General features: G+C 40.8%; 1 protein-coding gene across 5 annotated transcripts in view; it reads right to left on the reverse strand.

Annotated features, from left to right (window-relative positions):
• Positions 1–26,478, reverse strand: part of MYOF (myoferlin) — a 161,645-nt gene that overhangs the window by 94,222 nt on the left and 40,945 nt on the right. For all 5 annotated transcript variants that reach the window (XM_037803987.1, XM_037803990.1, XM_037803985.1 and 2 more), the window contains exons 4-5: positions 21,056–21,164; positions 18,479–18,566 (exon numbers count right to left, since the gene is read on the reverse strand). In XM_037803987.1, coding sequence (XP_037659915.1) covers positions 18,479–18,566; positions 21,056–21,164 — 197 coding nt within the window. The remainder of the gene's footprint in view (positions 1–18,478; positions 18,567–21,055; positions 21,165–26,478) is intronic.

Genomic DNA, 26,478 nt, shown 5'->3' on the forward strand with positions numbered 1-26,478 from the left:
CAATTTCAAGCTAAGTAAGTCTGAGTGAGTTTCTTAATTTCTTTAAGTTTCAGTTTCCTAATTTATTAAAAAAAAGGGGCGGGGAGGATACTAGTTACTGCAGGATTACTACAAAGATAAAATTAATCCATATTCAAAGCCTTTGATAGAGTCTTGGCACAGAGCTGCACCCAATTAACAAGTCCTCCTCCTTTCTCTCCTCTTCCTCCTCCTCCTCCTCCTTTTTTGCAGTTTTACTGAGAAATCAGTTTTGATTAGCCAGAGAGTTTTTCTGGAGCACAGAACACTCCTTGGGGTGCAGCAATGTGGGAGGGGGCTGGAGCTGTCAATGGACAGCACTATGGATGGGGGCATAGAATGAAGAAGAGGAAACCACAAGGTAGCAAAGTGTCTCCTCAAATGTACTCCTCAACACCCATTCATTCTTCCTTAGCCCATCCTAGCCTGGCTTCTGCTTTTCAAAGGTCAACCATGACCTCTTCTGGCTAAGCTCAGTACCCTCTTCAGAATTCTCTTGCTCAGTCTTCCATGGCATTGGACCCTGGGGCACACACATACTTCTTTGGATCATTCCAGCCCTCTTCCTCCTCCTCTGACAAACTCTTTCCAGGTTCTTCTGTGGGCCTCTCTTTCTTTCTCCTACCCACTGAGTGTAATTTCCAACTCTGTCTTGTGCCCTCTGTTCCTTTGGCTCAACAATCTCCGGATCCACATTTCACACCTCCTTCCAGGGCTCATAGACTCACAGAATGTTAAGCTAGAGGAGATGTTAGAAATCCTTGGTCCAACCTGCTCCCTCACCCCATTTTACAGATAGAAAAACTGAGGTCAAGAAAGCTGAAGTAGCTTGTTCATATTAGCTTATTAGGAGCTGGGCTGAAACCAGGACCAAGTCTTTATGATGCCGGGTGAACCCCATAGAAGCCAAATATGGGTAACATCTGTCTTTGTCCTCTGCAAGATCATCTGAGTCTCTTCTCCCCTATTCTTAAAGAATCCCCAACAAGAAGGATGTGCATTCTACCCCTCTTGGGGTACTTGGATCCAAGCTCCTGGAATGTCCCTCCTATGCTTCACCAGGTGAGTGCTTCTACTCCCTCAAGTTCAGATGAAATATCCTGTCTTCTCAGAGGCCTTCTCCCCACCTCTCCCACATGGGGTTAGTCACACCCTCTTCTGGGCTCCTATCAACCAGACACTGTTCTATTCACTCAACACCATATAGTCTTGTATCTACTGTTAACCCATAGGTCTCTCCACACTCTACACTCTTCAGAAGCAGGGGGCTTGTCCTTTTCTTCTTTGTATCTGCCCCCGTGCCTTACACAAATCCTTGTACACAGAAGGGTCTTGATAGATGTGGAATGAGTAAATGAATGAGGGGTGACCTGGGTATTGAGGACTCCACATTCCTTCTGGAGTTTCTTCGGCAGTTTTGCAAAGCAACCACACAGTCTCAGGAAAGAGCACCCAAACAGTTAAAGGGGTGCTTCTCCCAACCTCAGCACCAACCTCAGGGAAGCACAGAGGGTCAGGCCTCCCCTTCTATTCTGGCCTGGACAATGGTTGGGCCATCGGCTATTAGGCCTTCCAAACAATGAAGATGTCCATCATCCTGAGCCCGAGGTGGGACATCCTCCATACTGTGGGTGGTTCCATTTTGATTGGTGATTGTTTATGACAGCAAGCAGGAGAAAAAGTAGAGGTAAATTATACCCTTTTACAAAACTGTACCCAGAACCAGTACTCATTAAATTCTTGACGGATGCTCTAAAAACTTGTTGCAGGTAATGGAGAGCCAATTTCTCCTGGAAATATTCTCTGCCATTCAGACTTTAAACTGAAGAGATGGGTCAGAATAAACCAACCTGAACCATCACTACTGCCAGCCTCTCTGCATAGCAGCAGAAGTATATTTGAGCAGGAAATCACCCTTCACACGGCAGGAAGTTGCACAGGATTAAACAATGCTATAAGAAGTGTTCCATGAAGAATAAGGAATGAGGGGGTGCTTAAGATGCTGCTGAACACACCCTTCTGAGCAAGTTGTTTCATTACTGAAATGTCAACAATTATACTGGCATGCCCTGTTAATGAGACTCAAACATGAATTTGATCCATAGCCATGTGGATCTATAAAGAAGGACTCTTTCATGGCTACAGATGGCAACCCTAACTTGGGAGTCACTGACTGAAAAGGAAAGCAATGGTGAAAGAAAGCAGATGGCTCTGCTAAAAGCCATCACTGCTTGGGAAAGAAATAGCTTGGAGCATTTGCCTACTAGAAGATCTGTATGCAAAGTCAGCATACCAGTGGTGCATTCACATCTATCTTCATAATATTTGCTAACGCTAATGGGGGCCAGACAGAAAATTATGAAGTTTTAGGCTAGCCCAGTGAAGAGGATGTGACATGGAGAAAAGGCATTAAAAAATAAATGGAAGATCTTTGTGATTCCCTAGAGCCAGAGAATGAAGGGTTAGGATGAATTTGATTTCCTGGCATTTAGTAGGAAATTTTCCCAAATCTTTTCATCTGTCAAGGTACTAAATTGAGAAATAATTTTTTAATATAACTGCACTACTCATGTGAAAAAGTGATCATCAGTAGTCTTAAGGTGACAAGATATCATCTATGATCTGAGTAATTTAAAAGGACTAATAGAGGCCATCTTTTGTTGTCTTTCCAGTTCCCTCCTCCTAAATCTCAAGTCCACAAGTTTGCAGCTGCACAGGGAGCCAACACTTTCTCCACTCCCCATTTCCTCCATGGCCTCAGTTTTCTTCTAATTCCTGGCTTCCAGCACTCTCTTCCTAGCACCTCTTCTCCCTTCCAAGCAGAAGGGAGGAGGCTATCAGCCATCCAGATGACACTTGATCTGCAGGCCATCCCCTCACATCTCATTGGCCTCATGGGTCTATACCTTGCCAGGGAGAAAGGCCCCATTACAGCATCCCAATGAAGGCAGCTCCTAGGAATGGCTGAGAAAGAGGGACATTTGTCCATGGTTCCCTGAAACTCAGATCTCCCTCCCGCCAGCAGGCCCCTTTATCCAAACAATCTTCCCACTCCTACCTTTTCTGCCTCAGCACTAATTGGACCACCTTCCCATTTAATTCTTTTCCATCCTTGATGGAGAGTCCTTTCTGGAATATTTTATGCTTTTTCCAGTCAATATTTACTATTTCCCAGAGAAATCCTCTTTTTATGGAGTTCTGGGAAATCTCTCTCTGCCTATGATGTTAATTCTGCTTCTCATGGTGAAATCTTATTAACGTGATGGTTCTGGTCAAGTCAGAATTTATCTTGGACGAAAGGTCGTTGCAAAATCATTAAAACAAAGGGCTGGTATAACAGCAACTTCAGTGTAAGTTAAAAAGTACAAAGCGAACAGAATAGAGTTCCAATGTATGAAAATATGGAACATCTTGGAGATGACATGTTGATTCAGCTGGAATGATGAATACTAACTTTTCTGGGTTTCTGAAATGCTAGAAGTTACATAAATGAGTGTCTATTTCTGACTACAGGTGATTCATAACCCCCCCTCACCCCAAATCTAAAATATAAATTTAAATATAAGTAAATATGTCTAGGAATTTCTGGCATAGTTTCAATACATAGACTGGAGCAAAGGTAATGTGGGAGAGCTTCTAACCAAGCAGCAATGCAAACACAGCTTTGCTGGGGAATCCCGGGGGCTGTGAGCCAGACTGGGAAACATTGCCCAAAGAGTTCTATCTGAATCTGGGCAAGATAAGCTCATCATAAAATCAGGGTGGGGGGGTCCCCTCCAAATCAGATAAATTAGATTCTTTGGAGGTTGGTGCAATAAATCTGCATAAAGATCTCCCTTGATTATTTTAACATGTCTAAATTTGAAAACCACATGTCTGTTATGATTACTTTTATTTTCCTAAACATCCTGGAAAAAATGGGCCTAATGCAGTCAGTTTATTGGACAAAGCCATTTGATTAAAGACCCAATTCCAGAAATAGTGCCTGCCACAATCTTATAGCACATTAATCATTTTCCAGTTACCTCTGAACTTGTCATTCTCTTGCTCAAAAAATGTTGGGGGGGATCTAAGATTGCGGCATAGAGAGGAGTGGAAGCTAAGTAGTTCCCCTGGAACAACTAAAAAAAAACCAGAAACAACTAGTAAATAATCCGGAATAACTGCGGGGGGACAAACATGACTGTCCACTCATCATACACTACCTGAATTGGGAGGACTGCCCGAGATCACAGCATAAAATCTGTAGTAGAACTGCAGATCCAAATCAGGAGACCCCTCCCCCACAGCCCGAGCTACAAAGCCTCCTGGTGCCAGAGAGAAGCTTTCTCCCAGCAAGCGAATATAGCTCAGTTTTAATTACCTGGTGTGAACTGCTCACTATGAGGTACGAATCCCCAACAAGTAGACAGAGGCTTTGGGTGATGATTGACCTTGGAGAGCTGGAGGGTCACCCTGGACTAGCTCTGTTCCTTTTTTGACTCAGTGGAGAAAGCCTCAGCCATTTTCAGTTCCCAGTTCAGTGACCCAGACAGGGGTGTGGCACAGGCAGAGAGAGACCACTGAAATACTAATGACCTCCCTTTAGGGGGTCTATCTTCTCTAAGAGGAAAGGGGTGGGGCCCAGCTCTACTACCTGCCTTTCATTCAGAACTTACAACAGTCAAGAATTATAGGCTAAGGAACTGCGTGGACTGGACACCACAGAGCAATCTGACTTTGGGCATACTTCATACAACACTCATGAAAACGTGGAACTGCTGAGATCAGCGAAATCTGTAAGTTTTTGCGGCCAGGGGACCCGCGCCCCTCCCTGCCAGGCTCAGTCCCGGGGGAGGAGGGGCTGTCAGTTCCGGGAAGGAGAAGGGAGAACTGCAGTGGCAGCCCTTATCGGAAACTCATTCTACTGATCCAAACTCCAACCATAGATAGACTGAGACCAGACACCAGAGAATCTGAGAGCAGCCAGCCCAGCAGAGAGGAGACAGGCATAGAAAAAAAACACGAAAAACTCCAAAATAAAAGTGGAGGATTTGTGGAGTTCTGGTGAACATAGAAAGGGGAAGGGCCCTGAGGCGCATATGCAAATCCCGAAGAAAAGCTGATCTCTCTGCCCTGTGGACCTTTCCTTAATGGCCCTGGTTGCTTTGTCTCTTAGCATTTCAATAACCCATTAGATCTCTGAGGAGGGCCCAGTTTGTTTGTTTTTTTTTTGTTTTGTTTTTTGTTTTTTTTGTTTTTTTTAATCCTTTTTCTTTTTCTAAAACAATTACTCTAAGAAGCCCAATACAGAAAGCTTCAAAGACTTACTATTTGGGCAGGTCAAGTCAAGAGCAGAACTAGGAGAGCTCTGAGACAAAACGTAATAATCCAGTGGCTGAGAAAATTCACTAAACACCACAACTTCCCAAGAAAAGGGGGGTGTCCGCTCACAGCCATCATCCTGGTGGACAGGAAACACTCCTGCCCATCGCCAGCCCCATAGCCCAGAACTGCCCCAGACAACCCAGTGTGACGGAAGTGCTTCAAATAACAGGCACACACCACAAAACTGGGCGTGGACATTAGCCTTCCCTGCAACCTCAGCTGATTGTCCCAGAGTTGGGAAGGTAGAGCAGTGTGAATTAACAAAGCCCCATTCAGCCATCATTTGAGCAGACTGGGAGCCTCCCTACACAGCCCAGCAGCCCAGAACTGCCCTGGGGGGACGGCACTCACCTGTGACATAGCACAGTCATCCCTCAACAGAGGACCCGGGGTGCACGGCCTGGAAGAGGGGCCCACTTGCAAATCTCAGGAGCCATACGCCAACACCAAGGACTTGTGGGTCAGCGGCAGAGACAAACTGTGGCAGGACTGAACTGAAGGATTAGACTATTGCAGCAGCTTTAAAACTCTAGGATCACCAGGGAGATTTAATTGTTAGAGCCACCCCCCCGACTGCCCAGAAACACGCCCCATATACAGGACAGGCAACACCAACTACACACGCAAGCTTGGTACACCAATTGGACCACACAAGACTCACTCCCCCACTCACCAAAAAGGCTAAGCAGGGGAGAACTGGCTTGTGGAGAACAGGTGGCTCGTGGACGCCACCTGCTGGTTAGTTAGAGAAAGTATACTCCACGAAGCTGTAGATCTGATAAATTAGAGATAAGGACTTCAATTGGTCTACAAATCCTAAAAGAACCCTATCAAGTTCAGCAAATGCCACGAGGCCAAAAACAACAGAAAATTATAAAGCATATGAAAAAACCAGACGATATGGATAACCCAAGCCCAAGCACCCAAATCAACAGACCAGAAGAGACACAGCACCTAGAGCAGCTACTCAAAGAACTAAAGATGAACAATGAGACCATAGTACGGGAGATAAAGGAAATCAAGAAGACCCTAGAAGAGCATAAGAAGACATTGCAAGACTAAATAAAAAATGGATGATCTTATGGAAATTAAAGAAACTGTTGACCAAATTAAAAAGATTCTGGACACTCATAGTACAAGACTAGAGGAAGTTGAACAATGAATCAGTGACCTCGAAGATGACAGAATGGAAAATGAAAGCATAAAAGAAAGAATGGGGAAAAAAAATTGAAAAAAATCGAAATGGACCTCAGGGAAATGATAGATAATATGAAACGTCCCGAATATAAGACTCATTGGTGTCCCAGAAGGGGAAGAAAAGGGTAAAGGGTCTAGGAAGAGTATTCAAGAAATTGTTGGGGAAAACTTCCCAAACCTTCTAAACAACATAAATACACAAATCATAAATGCTCAGCGAACTCCAAATAGAATAAATCCAAATAAACCCACTCCGAGACATATACTGATCACACTATCAAACACAGAAGAGAAGGAGCAAGTTCTGAAAGCAGCAAGAGAAAAAGCAATTCACCACATACAAAGGAAACAGCATAAGACTAAGTAGTGACTACTCAGCAGCCACCATGGAGGCAAGAAGGCAGTGGCACGATATATTTATAAATTCTGAGTGAGAAAAATTTCCAGCCAAGAATACTTTATCCAGCAAAGCTCTCCTTCAAATTTGAGGGAGAGCTTAAATTTTTCACAGACAAACAAATGCTGAGAGAATTTGCTAACAAGAGACCTGCCCTACTGGAGATACTCAAGGGAGCCCTACAGACACGAGAAACAAAGAAAGGACAGAGAGACTTGGAGAAAGGTTCAGTACTAAAGAGATTCGGTATGGGTACAATAAGGATATTAATAGACAGAGGGGAAAAATATGACAAACATAAACCAAAGGATAAGATGGGCTGATCAAGAAATGCCTTCACAGTTATAACGTTGAAAGTAAATGGATTAAACTCCCCAATTAAAAGATATATGATTCGCAGAATGGATCAAAAAAAATGAACCATCAATATGTTGCATACAAGAGACTCATCTTAGACACAGGGACACAAAGAAACTGAAAGTGAAAGGATGGGAAAAAAATATTTCATGCAAGCTACAGCCAAAAGAAAGCAGGTGTAACAATATAATCTCAGATAAAATAACTTCAAAGCAGGGATGTTTGAGAGACAAAGCAGGCCACTACGTACTAATAAAAGGGGGCAATTCAGCAAGAAGAAATAACAATCGTAAATGTCTATGACCCAATCAAGGTGCACAAAATACATGAGAGAAACACTGGCAAAACTAAAGGAAGCAATTGATGTTTCCACAATAATTGTGGGAGACTTCAACACATCACTCTCTCCTATAGATAGATCAACCAGACAGAAGACTAATAAGGAAATTGAAAACCTAAACAATCTGATAAATGAATTAGATTGTAACAGACATATACAGGACATTACATCCCAAATCACCAGGATACACATACTTTTCTAGTGCTCATGGAACTTTCCCCAGAATAGATCATATGCTGGGAAATAAAACAAGCCTCAATAAATTTAAAAGATTGAAATTATTCAAAGCACATTCTCTGACCACAATGGAATACAATTAGAAGTCAATAACCATCAGAGACTTAGAAAATTCAACAAATACCTAGAGGTTAAACAACACACTCCTAAACAATCAGTGGGTTTAAAGAAGAAATAGCAAGAGAAAATTGCTAATATATAGAGATGAATGAAAATGAGAACACAACATACCAAAACCTATGGGATGCAGCAAAAAGCAGTGCTAAGGGGGAACATGTATAGCACTAAACGCATATATTAAAAAGGAAGAGAAAGAGCCAAAAATCAAAGAACTAATGGATCAACTGAAGAAGCTAGAAATGACAGCAAACCAATCCGAAACCAAGTATAAGAAAAGAAATAACAAGGATTAAAGCAGAAATAAATGACATAGAGAACAAAAAAACAATAGAGAGGATAAATATCACCAAAAGTTGGTTCTTTGAGAAGATCAACAAGATTGACAAGCCCCTAGCTAGACTGACAAAATCAAAAAGAGAGAAGACCCATATAAACAAAATAATGAATGAAAAAGGTGACATAACTGCAGATCCTGAAGAAATTAAAAAAATTATAAGAGGATACTATGAACAACTGTATGGCAACAAACTGGATAATGTAGAGGAAATGGACAATTTCCTGGAAACATATGAACAACCTAGACTGACCAGAGAGAAATAGAAGACCTCAACCAACCCATCACAAGCAAAGAGATCCAATCAGTCATCAAAAATCTTCCCACAAATAAATGCCCAGGGCCAGATGGCTTCACAGGGGAATTCTACCAAACTTTCCAGAAAGAACTGACACCAATCTTACTCAAACTCTTTCAAAACATTGAAGAAGATGGAACACTACCTAACTCATTTTATGAAGCTAACATCAATCTAATACCAAAACCAGGCAAAGATGTTACAAAAAAGGAAAACTACCGGCCAATCTCCCTAATGAATATAGATGCAAAAATCCTCAACAAAATACTTGCAAATCGAATCCAAAGACACATTAAAAAAATCATACACCATGACCAAGTGGGGTTTATTCCAGGCATGCAAGGATGGTTCAACATAAGAAAATCAATCAATGTATTACAACACATTAGCAAGTCAAAAGGGAAAAATCAATTGATCATCTCAATAGATGCTGAAAAAGCATTTGACAAAATCCAACATCCCTTTTTGATAAAAACACTTCACTTACCATCTAACACCGGTTAGAATGTTAGGTGCCATTAAACAAACAGGAAACTACAAATGCTGGAGTGGATGTGGAGAAATTGGAACTCTTATTCACTGTTGGTGGGACTGTATAATGGTTCAGCCACTCTGGAAGTCAGTCTGGCAGTTCCTTAGAAAACTAGATATAGAGTTACCATTCGATCCAGCGATTGCACTTCTCGGTATATACCCGGAAGATCGGAAAGCAGTGACACGAACAGATATCTGCACACCAATGTTCATAGCAGCATTATTCACAATTGCCAAAAGATGGAAACAACCCAAATGTCCTTCAACAGATGAGTGGATAAATAAAATGTGGTATATACACACGATGGAATACTACACGGCAGTAAGAAGGAACGATCTGGTGAAACATATGACAACATGGATGAACCTTGAAGACATAATGCTGAGCGAAATAAGCCAGGCACAAAAAGAGAAATATTATATGCTACCACTAATGTGAACTTTGAAAAATGTAAAACAAATGGTTTATAATGTAGAATGTAGGGGAACTAGCAGTAGAGAGCAATTAAGGAAGGGGGAACAATAATCCAAGAAGAACAGATAAGGTATTTAATGTTCTGGGGATGCCCAGGAATGACTATGGTCTGTTAATTTCTGATGGATATAGTAGGAGCAAGTTCAAAGAAATGTTGCTATATTAGGTAACTTTCTTTGGGTAAAGTAGGAACATGTTGGAAGTTAAGCAGTTATGTTAGGTTAGTTGTCTTTTTCTTACTCCCTAGTTATGGTCTCTTTGAAATGTTCTTTTATTGTATGTTTGTTTTTTTTTAACTTTTTTTTTCATACAGTTGATTTAAAAAAGAAGGGAAAGTTAAAAAAAAAAAGAAAGAAAAGAAAAACAAGGAAAAAAAAAAGATGTAGTGCTCCCTTGAGGAGCCTGTGGAGAATGCAGGGGTATTCGCCTACCCCTCCTCCATGGTTGCTAACATGACCACAGACATAGGGGACTGGTGGTTTGATGGGTTGAGCCCTCTACCACAGGTTTTACCCTTGGGAAGACGGTTGCTGCAAAGGAGAGGCTAGGCCTCCCTATGGTTGTGCCTAAGAGCTTCCTCCCGAATGCCTCTTTGTTGCTCAGATGTGGCCCTGTCTCTCTACCTAAGCCAACTTGGCAGGTGAAATCACTGCCCTCCCCCCTACGTGGGATCAGACACCCAGGGGAGTGAATCTCCCTGGCAATGTGGAATATGACTCCCGGGGAGGAATGTAGACCTGGCATCGTGGGACGGAGAACATCTTCTTGACCAAAAGGGGGATGTGAAAGGAAATGAAATAAGCTTCAGTGGCAGAGAGAATCCAAAAGGAGCCAAGAGGTCACTCTGGTGGGCACTCTTACGCACACTTTAGACAACCCTTTTTAGGTTCTAAAGAAGTGGGGTAGCTGGTGGTGGATACCTGAAACTATCAAACTACAACCCAGAACCCATGAATCTCGAAGACAGTTGTATAAAAATGTAGCTTATGAGGGGTGACAAGGGGATTGGGAAAGCCATAAGGACCACACTCCACTTCGTCTAGTTTATGGATGGATGAGTAGAAAAATAGGGGAAGGAAACAAACAGACAAAGGTACCCAGTGTTCTTTTTTACTTCAATTGCTCTTTTTCACTCTAATTATTATTCTTGTTATTCTTGTGTGTGTGCTAATGAAGGTGTCAGGGATTGATTTGGGTGATGAATGTACAACTATGTAATGGTACTGTGAACAATCGAAAGTACGATTTGTTTTGTATGACTGCGTGGTATATGAATATATCTCAATAAAATGAAGATTAAAAAAAAAAAAAAAAAAAAGACATAATGCTGAGCAAAATAAGCCAGGCACAAAAAGAGAGATATTGTATGATACCACTAATGTGAATTCTGTGAAAAATGTACAATGTTTTATACTGTAGAATGTAGGGGACCTAGAGATACAAAAACAAAAAAACAAACAAAAAAAAACAACAACAACAAAAAAAAGAATTATAGGCTAATCTTTGCGTCAGGCAGAGAGTGCCCCTGCACGGCCCAGCAGCCCAGGGCTTTCCTTGAGGGATGATATGCACTAGTGATGTAGCATAGCCTTCCCTCAGCAGAGGTCCTGGAAGATCTCAGCTGACAAGGGGGTCCCGCGCAGAAAACCCAGGGACACTATGTCAATGCCGGTGGTTTGTGGGTCAGCGACAGAAAAAAGCTGGGGCAAAACTGAAATGAAGGCTTAGACTCTTGCAACAGTCTTGAATCTCCGGGAACACCTGGGAGGTTTGAATATTAAAGCGGCCTTGCCTCCCTAGCCACCCAGACACACGCACCATGTTCAGGGAGGACAGCTCCAACAACACACCCAAATTGAGTTCACCAACTGAACCCCACAAAAATCATTTCCCCACACACCACAGAGACAGAGTTGGGGAGAACTGACTTGAGGGGTATAGGTGACTCTCAGACGCCATCTGCTGGTTAGTTAGAGAAAGTGTACGCCACCAACTTGTATTTCTGAAAAATTAGATTGGTATTTTTTATTTTATTTTTTTTACAACTTGAAAGAACCCTATCAAGCAAAGCAAATGCCAAGAGGCCAAAAACAACAGAAAATCTTAATGCATATGATAAAATCAGATGATATGGAGAACCCGATCCCAAACACCCAAATCAAAATATCATAAGAGACACAGTACTTGGCACAATTAATCAAACAATCACAATCAAGGAACAAAAACATGGCACAGGATATAAAGGACATGAAGAAGATCATGGAACAGGATAAAAGGGACATAAAGAAGACCCTAGAAGAGCATAAAGAAGAAATTGCAAGAGTAAATAAAAAAATAGAAGATCTTATGGAAATAAAAGAAATTGTTGGCCAAATTAAAAAGACTCTGGATACTCATAATACAAGATTAGAGGAAGTTGAACAATGACTCAGTGTCCTAGAGGTCCACAGAACAGAAAATGAAAGAACAAAAGAAAGAATGGAGAAAAAAATTGAAAAGGATCTCAGGGATATGACAGATAAAATAAAACGTCCAAATTAAAGACTCATTGGTGTCCCAGAAAGGGAAGAGAAGGGTAAAGGTCTAGAAAGAGTATTCAAAGAATTCGTTGGGGAAAACTTCCCCAATCTTCTACACAATATAAATACACAAAGCATAAATGCCTAGTGAACTCCAAATAGAATAAATCCAAATAAACCCATTCCAAGACATACTCTGATCATACTCTCAAATACTGAAGAGAAGGAGCAAGTTCTGAAAGCAGCAAGAGAAAAGCAATTCACCACATACAAAGGAAACAACATGAGACTTAGTTGTGACTACTCAGCGGCCACCATGGAGGCAAGAAGGCAGTGGCATGACATATTTAAAACTCTGAGAGAGAAAAATTTCCAACCAAGAATACTTTATCCAGCAAAACTCTCCTTCAAATTTGAGGGAGAGCTTAAATTTTTCACAGACAAACAAATGCTGAGAGAGTTTGCCAATAAAAGACCTGCCCTACTTCAGATACTAAAGAGAGCCCTACCAACAGAGAAACAAAGAAAGGAGAAAGAGATATAGAGAATTTTAACAGATGTATATAGAACCTTACATCCCAAATCACCAGGATACTCATTTTCCTCTAGTGATCATGGATCTTTCTCCAGAATGGACCATATGCTGGAACATAAAACAAGCCTCAATAAATTAAAACAAACAAACAAACAAACAATTGAACATATTCAAAGCACAATCTCTGACCACAATGGAATACAAATAGAAGTCAATAATTTTTGAATTGTAACTCCACTATTTACTTCCTACATGATATAAAATACACAAACTCTAATGACAAATCAGTGGTTTTGAACTCAATGTAAAATATGTAATTTTTGACAAGAACTATATAAAGGTGGGGGAATGGAGGAGTATAGGAACATAGTTTATGTGTCTTATTGAAGTTAAGTTGGTATCAAAGAAAAAAAAGATTGTTATGGATTTAAGAGTTTAATTTTAAGCCCCACAGTAAACACAAAGAAATGATCAGAGAATATGACCATAGAGATGAAAAGTAGAGTATGCGTTAAGAGAAATGGGGGAAGGGGCAATGGGGAGTTAAGAAATGAGTTTAGGGTTGTTGTTTGAGGTGAAGGGATATTTCTAGTAATGGATGATGGGAAAGAGACAGCATTACAACATTCTCAATGTGATTAATCCCACTAATGGAATGCTAGGGAGGGGGTGGAATGGGAAGATTCAGGCTGTATATATGTTTCCACAATTGAGAAGGAAAAAAACAAAAAAAAGTCTAAATAGATGCCAATTGAATGCCAAGGATGACCCTGGATGGGATCTGAGGATGGAGGACAAGAGGCTCAAAGGGACACAGTTGAGACATAAGGAAAAGGAAATACAGAATGTAAGCTTTGTATCATTGTTGAATCTCTTGTACTTCTTAACTGCGCTTAATGGGATTGCATAAAAGAATGTTCTTGTTCATGGGAATTGTATATGTGAATAGTGTTTGTTCAAGGATGTGTGCAGCTAGCTCTCATATGTTCAGAAGACAGAGCAATAAATGATGGACGATAGATAGGGAGGGAGGGAAAGAAATAGTGGTGTGACAACATGTTAAAGTTAGTGGATCGGGGTATCGGGGGGGTCAGGGAACGCTGGAGTTCTGTGTATGGGGTTTGTATTGTTTTTGCAACTGTTCCTATAACTTTGAATTTATTTCAAAATAAAATGTAAAACAAAAAAAAATGTTCCATGGATCCCCATGGTTTGTCCATTAAGGAAAAACATCTCAGCCACGCCCGCATAGCCCTTGGGAACATGCTTCCTTCTCATCACACCTCTGAATGAAACAATCATTTTCAACTATTCACTCATGTTCCACCAAAATGCCCTTCTTGAAAGAAAATGTTCAACCATATGCATTATCCATCCTTCATTCACTCATTAATTTATTCACTGAACCAACCAAGCATTTATTGAGTAATCATAATATTTCATGTATTACGCTAAGTACTAAGAGAACACAGTTGAAATAGCTAAAGAGGCACTTTTTCTAGGAAAATGTTTCTCATCTGACAACCAATTATGCACTCCCTTCTCCTCTGATGTCTCCTGTAATAATTTAATTTGTTTTCTCTTGAAGAATTTATTATATAGAACCCTGAGTTATAGTTATTCATGTTTCTATCTTACCTTTCTATGGGACTATAAGCTCTCTGGGGGCAAAACAATCCCTTATTTACCTCTATATGCCTCATAGACAGCTGTCAGTAAATGTTTTCTGAACTGGATCAAATTTAATTTTAAGCAAAGTGACTTTGGTGTTTGTAGAATGAAATAAATTTGTAGGAGTGAAGTCTGGCTCTGAATGAGTTTTTGCATTTCTATAGTTGGACAAAGCACAATTTTAACAGATGGTTCTTCAAAAACAGATGTGAGATTTTAAAAATAGTTTATCTCAGTTACGGAAATGTAGGCTTTAGTCAAGCTGACAGACAGCTGGTGGATCAAGTTGCCATGACACAAGAACCCTCAATGGTGGGTCAATCAAAGGTAATCCTACGATGTCACACACTTTCAACAAAGCCACCAATGCCCCAGTGCCTGTACCTTTTGTCATCTCCATCTAAGAGTTCCAAGAAAGCATTCCCTAAAAACCAACCCCTGAGATAGTCAATCTGATTCTATGGCTCATTGGTCATAATTTGTTTCTTCAATTTGCAGGGGTGAATTTTCTGAAAATCTTCACTTTTGTTTTCTAACATTAATATTTCACATTTCTTCTTTGCAGGATCTAAATGGTAACTTTAAAAATCAGCATCAGTAGTTGTTAGAGGTGCTTATCTTAGGAAGGTGGGATTGTAAGAGATTTTTGCATTCTGTGTCATATTGCTGCGAGGCTCAAATTTTTATAAGCAGGTAATACTTTTGGACTAAAAAAAATCAAACAGGCCAAATTTTTAAAAATTTGAAAAGAACTACATAAATTAGAGGAAGCAGACTCATAATATTTTTATATAGAATGGTAAAGTTTTTGTTTTGTTTTGTTTTGTTTTGTTTTTGGAGACTCAATTGAAGGGAAGGCAGAAAAATAAATTCAGGGCCAGAAGTCCTGTTTATGTCATTAAGGTATGTGATGATGAAGGTGTGGCTGACTTACAGTTATTTCTCTGGCTCATGTTTGTTGGTCTTCTCTTCCCTAAGACTGTAAGTTTCTTTTTCCCCTCAGTGTCTTCCCTAGAAGGAAGGGAATGGAGCTGTGGTGGGTACTTAAAATACCTTTGCTGAACTGAATTCAATTATCACGTTAAGGAAAAAAAACTCTTTCCTTGAAATATTCAGATAGTGGAAGATATTGAAAGATTAAAAAAAAAAAAACCAAAAAAAACAAAAAACTGAAGGAAAGTTTCCTTTAGCCCCACTATGGAGCTAACACTCAGAATGTTTCCCTTGACTCAGCCTTGGTAAATATTAATTTTACAGAACTAAGGCAACACTTCCAGATTATACAACCCTATTCATTTTTTAAATAAAGAAATTTCACTTCATCATCTCACTTTCACCAGCACTTGGTAACATTCTTTGTTCGGAATCCAAAGGAAAGGAGCCCTTGCAGGGAAGAAGGCTTTGGCTACCCTTGGCTGACTACCAGTCCCTGAGCCTGTGGCAAGTCAGCTTCCTGAGAGGGGCAGACCCTTTCAGATCCAGGTATACCTGAAGCATTAGTAAGGCAAACGGTTCCTTGGGTGGGAAGGATTTTCTCCCTAGTGGGTTTAGAAGTTCAAGAATTGGTGCTTTTCTCATTTCTAAGGATGATGCTTTTTGCTCCAGGAAAATTCCATGTTTTTGGCACTTGGGTTCCTGGGCTTGAGCTCACACAGGTCCATCTCAGGAGACAGAACCTCCCTCCACCCTCAAAGTAGCTTGATAAATTGCTTGTTCACAAACACTTTACAGTCCACTGGGACAAAATATTAAAAAAAAAAAAAAAACCACGAAAAGATATTTAAAAAGAAAGCATTTGTTCATCTCAACATAGCTCTGAGTCAAACCAGATCATTCTCTTGTAACAGCTCTGCTTTTTTTGGAGGAAGCAATTTGAATATACACACAGAGTGAGCTATCCAAATGAACTCAAGATTACAAGCCATCAGAACTGTTTTGTAATAATAATGATAGCTACCATTAATGTAGCACTTACTATATGCTAGGTACTAGGCAATCTCTCACTTAATCCTCACAACTTTATGATATAGTTACTACTACTATACCCACATTGCAGTATAAAAAGGTGAGATTCAGAGAGGTTAAATGATTTACCCAAGGCCACATGACTAACTAACAACAGACACAGAATCCAACCTAGGCTGGGCCCATCTTAAAACCCTTGTTTGTATCCATAATGTCACACTTTTGGGATAAAGTCTTGTCTTAAAACCTGGACTGAAAGTTCCTGGAGGGTGGGAACTGTATCTTAAAGCACTTATCACCCCTAGCATTACAGAATTTAGCAATGGCACTCAAGAAACCCAACAATTGTTTCACTCGATAAATATTAATAAATGGTGTGGCTCCAACCTCTATAGTTTGTAGTTTACTCTTTTCACTTCAATGAAACACTGTTATTTTTCCTCCAAACGTCTGGCTGAAAGGGTAACACATATAACATTTTGACCTTTGGTATAGAATAAATATTATGAAACCGCCTTTTAACTGCCTTTAAACGGCCAGCCTTAGGAAAACCATCAGTGTGAGTGAAGGTGTCCTGATCCTCCCAATTCGAGAGGCCACTCCAGATATCTCACCAGTTGGGGCTGCCTTCTACAGGCCAGAAAGTACCCATGCCCTTCCCAGGCCAATGCAAATGCTGGCAATGACAGACATTGGTAGAGGAGGCAGGAAGGGACCGAGTTGGACCACTAAGCTCAGTACCTGATGGGGCACAGTTCAGTACTAGGCTGTTTCCTCTGTGTTTTATCTGTTGTCACTGCTGCAGCAGCGAAGGGAGCCGGGGATGTTCTTGAGCCGCTGCAGGGCTCTCATGAGGCTGAGAGTGCCTGAGGACACCAGAGGGTGCTCACCATGCTGCCCGGCAGGTACAGCTGGGGCTGTATCAGTCCACCCTTCACCAGGTAAGAAGGGGCCAGCTAGCCCATGTTGCAACTCATAACTATTTGGTAAGAAATGGGCTGAAACACTAATACTGGGCCATCTGCAGTGTGGGGGATAGGGGTGCAGGGGCACTGGAGGCAACGGCTGAGGGGAGATAAAAAGTCAGAAGGGAACAGGGGCAGAGGCTCCATGGGACAGGAAGTGTAGTCCGTGCTACTGCTGACATTAAGCAGATTACTCTGGCCAAAGAGCTGAGCTCAGAGCCAAGAGAAACAAAGAAAGACAGGACATGAGGAGCTGAGCTTGGCAGAAACAAGTGCCAGGAAGTCTTCCTGGGAAGGAGAATTTCATGGCAGCAGGTGAGTGTGGCAGAACGAGTGAGCCCCTCCCTTCCTGGGGCACATGCCTTGGTTGAGGTAACAAAGGGGCATTTGGTAAAGCATCTCAGGGCAGAGGAAGGGACAGAAACACCATTAGCATCATATCACCCTGGAAACATGCTAAGAGGAAGTCAAACTCAGTTGTGTGAAAGACCTGATTATCTTGTAGGCCCTCCATCTGAGGCCCAAAGCCCTCCCCCAAGCCCAAAACCCCAACCCCATCTAAAGCAGAGCCTGATGGCCCTGAAAGACTGACAACTATGACAGAGACCAAGGAGGATAAGACATAGGTTATGCTGAAGGGAAGCAATTGGTTGGAGGATGGAGAGGATGGTCATGGTGGGAGGGGCAGGGGCAAGGCAGAGAGAGAAACTGGCTCCAGCCCACAGGTACTGACTGAGAGCACAGGTGGTTTGTACCTTTGGGAGGTGAGGAGACCCACTGAGAACAGAGGGGCCATGCTTCAAGCCCCAAATTATATGGAGTCTGTGTGTGCACTTGACACACACAGGATCTGAAATAAACTCTGTTTGGGACATTCTTCTGGAGTCTGTGTGTGTGCTTGCCAGGCTCACCATGAGGTTGTTGAGTAATGGACTGCATCACCCTTCCTTCTACCTTGAAGGGCATTTTGTAAACAACAATAATGACCTTATTCAGGGCAGCTCTACCTGCCTTACAGGGCTTCTGTCCAGGTGGGCAGGGAGCTACTGACAATGCAACAACAAGAAAGGCATTCTCTGGAGCCTGTCCTTGTGTGTCTTTAGTAGTTTCCCCTTGGTATGGACTGGGCCTTCCAAAGGGTCAGCTTACCTCCCATGCCTGGCATGCTGGCCCCACTTGGGTCATTTGGATGTGGAGCTGAAGGTGGGTCATAGCCAATCACCAAGTCAATGGTGGCCTGGGGAGAGAGAATTAATTGCAGATAGAATCAGTGCAGGTCATTGGAATGTTATGGATTCAATGCAAATCACTTCAGCAACAGTAAAAGTCTTGGAAAGGGTGAATAGTGGAAGGAAAGTCAGACTAGAAAGGGAGAAGGATGATGTGCTCAACTGTTGATAACTTTCCACACTGAGCCAAGGCAGAGTGGGAAAACTAGAAGCCTGGGAAAGGAGTTACCTGTTACAGGTTGCCAAGTGTATCATTGCTAAAGCACTATCTCATAAATTGGAGGAAAGTTGTGACAAGCAAGTATGAACTTGTAATTAGCCTGTATGTGAGATGAAAAATGGTGTCCAGTTACAGAGCTACAGTTACAGAGGTCCATTTTGAATTTTAAATTTATTTGTTTGCTCATTGACTTATCTGAAATTTATTTTCATATTTCTCTCCAAAAAAGAATTTTAAGTGACTATAAAAAATGCATATACAATGTGATTCATAAAATAGGAACAAAGTAGGTAAATCATAAAGTTCAGCATAACTGCCATCTCTCTTACATAAAATGTGGTTCCAGGATGCCTAGGAGCCAAGGCAAATAGGGAAACAGAAAATCTTATGTAACTTGCATTATGAGAAAGGAGGAAGCATACCAGTTCCTTACAGGACATATAGTTATTCCTGTTTATAAAATCTGAGATAAATTTCTTATATGGGCCACTATTTTAGGGCAGAGTTTCCTATATTTTTATATTTTACACACCTCCAGAATTTCAATAAAATTTGCTAAGGGAATCAACATAGGGTTGCTAACTTTTAATTTGCCAAACACACGCCCATGCCTACCATCTACTATCACCATCAGTTTATATATAAAATAAAGGTATTTTAACATCAAGAATTAATTAGGAAGGGAAACCTCAGAATAAAGGGAATCCTTTGCAATGAAGAACTGTATGCACATGCACAGGGCTTACCAAGTAAAATACGGGATGAAATAGTTGGAGCACACTAGTGAAAAAATAGTCATTGTTTATCTGATACTCAATTTTAATGGGCATCCTGTACTTTCATTTGCTACACATAAAATAAACCCTAACACACAAGCATGCGCATGCACATACACACACACAGTACTGCCCTTATCTTTTCCATTTGTCTGCTCATCATCGAATTCTCCCTTGGGGACCAGCACAGCCTGTCTCATCCACTAGCAAATTTTTTCTTCAAGGACAGGGACTTATTCACCTTCATACTCCTAGTATTTAGCAAAATGTCTTTCATAAGAGGACACTTAGCCAGTTTAGGAACCACTGATCACCACTATCTGGGAGACACTAAAGAGGATAAAAAATAATGTCCCCAACAGCAGTTTCATAGCAAATAAGTAACATAAAAGCAATATCTCATGGCTACCTATGCTAAAAACCAAGCCTACCACATGAAGGCTGAATGCAGGTTGCTAAACTTCATCTAAGAATCAAACTTTTAAAACCTAGAAGAGCACATCGCTGACTCATCCCCTGGATCAGTGATTCCCACTGTGTGGTGCTCTGGAATGAAGGGAATCCCAGGGGGCAGGACTTGAGGACCTTCACATTCCTTACTCCATTCAACCACAACAAGCCTGCCATTTTAGGGTTCTACGTATGATTTCCTCTGTGCATTTATCAAACAAACTAACAAAAAGTAGCTAGAAAATGACTGATTGTACCATCTTTCCTATGTGTCGTTTCTCTCGGCCAGATTTTGGGTAGATAAATGAGATCTGATGTTTTGAATTTATGATTTATGATTAGGATGCTGATTAACAACAAACTTAAAAGCTTTGGAGACTAGACCAGCAAGATTGATGTTCCTGAGAAACATGACCCATATCCTTGCCTACATAAATTTTCTCTCTATCCAGGCTCTCAGGCAAAATAAGTCGATAGGAAAATGAAGGGGCTAATTAATTGGTCAAGGATGGTAGCTTTCTGAGCACTTATTAGCAAGCATATGAAATTTGGGAACTGTCAGGCTTCAGTCAATTTTTTTAAAAAACCACACTTGTGAAAGAGAGCTCTGGCCCCAAAGCAGACAATATGGATATGTACTTATTTAAAGAGGTTGTGATCAGAAAATATTCATCTACTAATGCAATAATAGAGATCATGATATTTCAAGGTAACATTAAGACATGACCTTCTATAGAGCATTTCAAGGGGTGTCTCATATGCAGAGCTATGCATAATCCCACAAATATTACCTCCTACGTGGATGTGTCAGAGCTATTCCTATAGGTGGTCTCACTCTATGAATTCTTCATAGAAAATCAATTTTACCTAATTTGCTAGTTCTATGATTGAGAGGATAGGATGAGGCTTATGTCATTTGCTAATGTACCAGTTTACCTAAAAACCAGATTTCTGCTTTTTTGTGTAGAAAACTAATTATAAATTCATACTCTTAATGAACTTTCACTTAATCATCTCACTTCAAAGCCATTACACAAGAGGAAATGCTCACCCCAGTCTCTTGCCCCCTCTCGTTTAGCAGGGAGATCAGTTTGTAGGGCAGCGATCTGCTCTGGTTGCCGATCAGGTCTTTCAGGGACACAGTCGCCGTTCCAATTAACCTGCAGGGGGCATGAGAAAGCACAGGAGCTCAGGTAAGAGGCACTCTTCCATCTACTCATGGGACCACACAACTCCATTCTTATTCATCTGTTGAAATTAAAATCACCTCATAATAAAATGTGGACCATTTTGTTCTCACACTAGCAGAGTACTTTGCCAATAAACTTATCTGCCACCACTTCTACATCTGTAACAAGTATTTCAAGAGTAAAACTCTGATGCCTACGACATTTCAACCAGTCATGAATGAGATAGAAGGATGAGAGATATAGTCTGAATATAGCCCCCCAAGGGCCAGGAAGAGAGAGAAGTAGGACAAATTTCAGTAAGAAAGTAAGCCACTCCTCTGTAATGGAAATTTAGAAGGACCCATGAAACTTTGCCCACTCTAAAAACTTACCTGGAGTAGACCTTCTTGAACTATAAATAGGTTGTTAGTTTATTGATGAGGATAACCTGTTAGCCCATATACTCCAGAGCAGAAATCTCCAAAAGTGGGATGTGTGTATTTCTCTCTGTTCCTCTACCACTTGACCCATCTATTTCTTATTGTACATAACACATTGGTACAGAAGGACACATGTTCTGCTCACTGGAGTGCAAGCTCCGTGAAGGCAGGGGTGACTGTTATTTTTGTTTTCTACTAAAATCCCAGTGTCTAGAACACAGCAGATAATAGGAGATATTTACTGAATGAAGGAAAGAATAAATAAATCTACATATATTGATAATGGATACCCCAAACCGTCTTTATATTTGGGGCACATGATCAATAAAATTAAAAGATTTCACTTCCCCAGAGGAGTTAGTCAATCTAAAAATGTAACCAGTCACAAATAGTCTGTAAATTGGGGATTGTAACATGAAACATAATATGAGAGTGAGTTGCATTGAGGACATTCTCTTTGTGAAATGCAATTAGAAAGGCAAAGAGAATGTAGGACATTCTCTCAGTGTGGATACCAAAGGGAAGAAGGAAACAATAAACATTCTAAAATGTTATTTAGTTATGTCTTGCATATGTTTGCAGCAGCTTATACCACCAAACAGCAGATATGATCAAACAGAAAATTACTAACATAAAAACAGAAAATTAAGCATCAAGTCCTTAAGTGGTAGAAGAGATTCCCTATATCAAAAAACCCAGAGTGAGGAAACCACAGTTGAGCATTAAATGTAATTCTGGTTTTTCTAGCAAAAAAAAAAAATCATTGGGGAAGTTAATCTTGTTGAGAAATATTCATTTTATTTAAACATGTACAGTTTCTTTAAAAACCAGGAACTGAAAGTTAATGTCAACTTGAGCACATAATTTTTGAACTGACAGATATATTTTCCTCCCCAACTCGGGCCCCAGAAATAGGACCAGATTGTAGACCTGGGGTCTGTAACCCAACCACACACATCAGTGACTAAGCAGTTTTAAGTGAGTTCACTCTATGTGAATAGAGATGTTACATTGCACAAGACTAGGAAATGGCTATGGTACACTGTTTCTCGTAATTTGGCCAATAACATGAGTAATTTGCACGTGGTTTCTTGGAAGAGTACACCTTACAAGAACGCCATGCAAGACACTCAATAGCCAAGATGGATTCTAATGACTTCTAACATCACAAGCAGAGTCCAGAAAAATACTGCTTCTGAGGGATGAGAGTGAACTTTTTCAGCCTTTTAGGTCAACAGAGATATTAGACAATGCAGAAAATTGATGGGTCCTTACAGAGTATGCGTTTAGAAGAGGTACCAGCTGGAAGTGCCTACTTGATTGACTTGGCCTTCAAGAATCGTGGGAAAGAATGGAGACTTTTTCTCCCTCAGAGCATTCCGTCCAATGTATCAGTTGAGGAATCACTCAGCTAATAGACTGGCATTTTGCTGGGGTTCTGACTAGGCTCTGTTCATTCCTGCTGAGGAATCTGGGTGAGAGCTGCTTCTCTGCAGCTGGAATAGGCTCTAGGTCATGAGGTACCTCAGAAAAAGCGAGGGGTAGGGGGAGTGGGGAAGGTTTACTTATCACTATGTAAGTGGAGTCCTGCCCCTCCAAACCAGGAAAGCCTTTCTTAACTAGTCTTATCTAACAGGCTTGTTTACTTTACCAGTGTTCACTGAAGATTCAAGATTATTATCTTACGGTCAGTTTTGTGATCATGGTAGGATGTGCAGACAACTGAGCTGGATCTGGTATCCTCAGAACATTCCCCTAGGGCCCCCTCCTCCTGTCCCCCATGACCTAAATTCCAACCATACCTGCCAAAAATTGGATTTATTTTTTAAACCAATAAACCAAACCGAACCAAACAAACAAAATCACCACTCTCCTTTTATTATTTCAAGAGCTTCATATTTTAAAAATCACCATTGTGATTAGCTGAAAGTTCCAATTAGTTGGATGATAACTAATTGAATTTTTCTGCAATTGCCAAGCTATTGCTTTGTGCTATTTTTGGGTTATTTACATGAACATTTCCTGCTCACTTGCATTTTTATTTCCCTGACACAGTGAGGACAGGGCTCTGACTACTCATTACTCCATTGCGACTAGATGAAACAGATGAATCTCCCACACAAGGTGAGACCCACTAGTGAAATCTTTTCCAAAACTCCCTCGGCCCCCTGTGAGCCTGAGGAGAATATCTTTCTACATTTTTATATATACCAAGGGGCTGGCTAATTGAGATTCTAAGAAGAACAAGATGTGAAAAGTAAAGATTCAAAAGTCATATGATTGGTATTAAATGTCTAAATGAGGTCCTGGCCTTGAACAACATGGAAACATAAACAGGATTTGATTCCTTATACTTCCATGATTCATAGCCTAACTCCGTGATTAAGATAACATTGCACATTTGAACGTGTACTGATTTGCTTTTGCGAAAGTTGAAATGATCTGCATGTCTATCAGCAATAAATACAGTTTAGAATAAACAGTGCAGCATGTCAGTTCAAAGCTGAAAGTGGAAAGAGACCTGGCCTGGGTTGGATCAGAAGTTCTCAATCTCAGCACTACTGACATTTTGGACCTGTTAGTTCTTTGTTGTGGGGCTGCCATGTGCCTTGTCAGTTGTTTAGCAGCATCCCTGACCTCTACCCAGTAGATGCCAGTATCAGCCCCCCAGCTGTAATAATCCAAAACATCTCCACACATTGCTCATTGTCCCCTGGGAAGCAAAATCATCCCAAGTTGAGAACGACTGGGCTAGACAGTTCCTGATCTAGCCCTAAATCTGTATCCCAACTTCCTTTGAGGCTTTGTTTCACTGTGTGCAAACAGGTGGATTGAAATAAATAGTTTCTCAGACCCTTTTCAACTCTGAAAGTTGTTGCTAGGCTTCCATATGTGATTTTTAAAATAAATGTCTATTTTGGAAACTATCACATGATAAATATTTATTTTCCCTTCTATTGAAGCCCTTGCTGTCTAATTTAAGAAAAACATATCCTAGAATATTTCTGTGTTGGACAATCCAGAATGCTAGGCAGGGTTTCTGTCTTCAAGTGTAATGGCTGATAATGTTGTGGATCAAACTTAAATTCACACAGGATGCTGGAGGAAAAGTTAGGATGATAAGGGAAATGTAGAACCCAGTGAGTGAAATCTAAGACAATAAGGAGTGGTAGGACTTGTGGCTAACTAGAGAGAACAGGTTTGCCTAAAACACAAAGCCACATCTGCTAGCCCTTTATGGTCCTGATAGTTTTACATTTAATTCTGACCTAACCAAATATCGGTTGCTTTCCATTCCCCAAGAGAGAAGAGGAACAGATTACTCCAGCAATGGAGTAATAAAAGAAGTTAGTTATAAAGTGTAACCTCAATTCTTCCTTTTAGAAGCATTTAGTCCCATTTCTTAGCATTCACTTTTTTCATTATAAAATTCTGATGCTATTGTAGGGGGTGAAACTTAGAAAAAAATATGTGTTTTGTTTTTCTTTTTGTTTTTCCCCTGAAGAAAAGCTAGTGTGTTTAGATTAAAGCCTGGGAAGACTTTAATCCCAAAGATATTTTTATAGCTAGGCTGCGTTGAGGAAAAATGCAAATAACAGTTACATACAACTTCTAAGAGCTTTAACTGTGAGTTGAAGAAAACATCCCCTATGGGTAAGTCTGGGCTCTGCAGTGACTCAGGGGACAAGCCCTCTGGCCTATTTTCTTTGGCGTTGCCTAGATACAAAATACTGTGAGAGACTGGAGAATGATGACCGGGCCTCCTACACAGGGATAAGAGCAGTTCATTAGGACAGCAAAACAATTTCCTTTAAAGGAAGCAACACTAAACCAAAAAACCTTTTTTTCTTTCACATTACTAATGCTATAAATATACTAAAATATTACAGTGTGACAGTAATGGGGAAACTTTGCTTTGTATTTTCATGGAAAAGTAAGAGTCTCCCCATGGACTCCACCCAACACTAAAAAAGATGGATCAAGGTCTCAAAAGAAAACTTTATACATGAAAGAATTTCAAGATCTGTTGGCTCTTTAACTTGTGGAATTAATAATTTGCTGACGTGTTTCAAAATGAAAAAAAACACCAAACAGTCATGCTCCTATTTCTTTCACTCCATGAATGTTCACATAGTTTCAAGTTGAACATCTACGGCATATGGAACTAATTCTAAGCTATGAACTGGAACAACTACTTGAAAATTATATGTTATAATTGGGGGACAAATGAGTTTAATTGTAAACTAGTCCACCTGGTCATGTGGGTATTGGTTAAGAATTTGTTTAGCTGGTTTGTTCTTCTTCATAAAATAAACAGTCAAGTGTGGTTAAAAAGAGAAACAGAAAATGTTCTCTCCATTAGCCCAGGCCCAAATGTTAGCAGCAGCGTGCCTCTGCAGTGAGTAAGGGCCTTGCTGGCTGAGTTCTTCATCAGGGAGGGAGCATGTATCATTAGGTTTTTCTTCTGTGCAGCAGGAGCACAGCCCACATGAATTTCTGAAGGAGGATTTACTGGAAGTTCCTTCATAAAGGAAAGGAAAAACACGCTTGATGCTGGAAAATAAGTTACATGTTGCACTGTTTCTGTCTCTAGAGTCTAATGCACAGTCTCACCTTCCAATAACAATCCCCAGCTGGCCTGGGGAAAAACACTTTCCAAGCTCTTCACTTCCCTATAGAAAACCTGAAAGGACCCCGACCTGGCCACCCTCTGAAGCACTCGCCTCTCAGCTAGTCGAGCCTGGCCTGTGAGGTGTGTGGGGTTCCGTGGGGTTCCGCGGCTGGGCACTGTCTTCCTTCCCCTCCTTCTCCCTCGTCTGGGACAGTGCTCCATCAGCCTTCTCCCCTGATCCTGAGCCAAAACG

Source organism: Choloepus didactylus, chromosome 15 (genome assembly GCF_015220235.1).
Source record: "Choloepus didactylus isolate mChoDid1 chromosome 15, mChoDid1.pri, whole genome shotgun sequence".
In the NCBI taxonomy this organism is placed as follows: domain Eukaryota; kingdom Metazoa; phylum Chordata; class Mammalia; order Pilosa; family Megalonychidae; genus Choloepus; species Choloepus didactylus.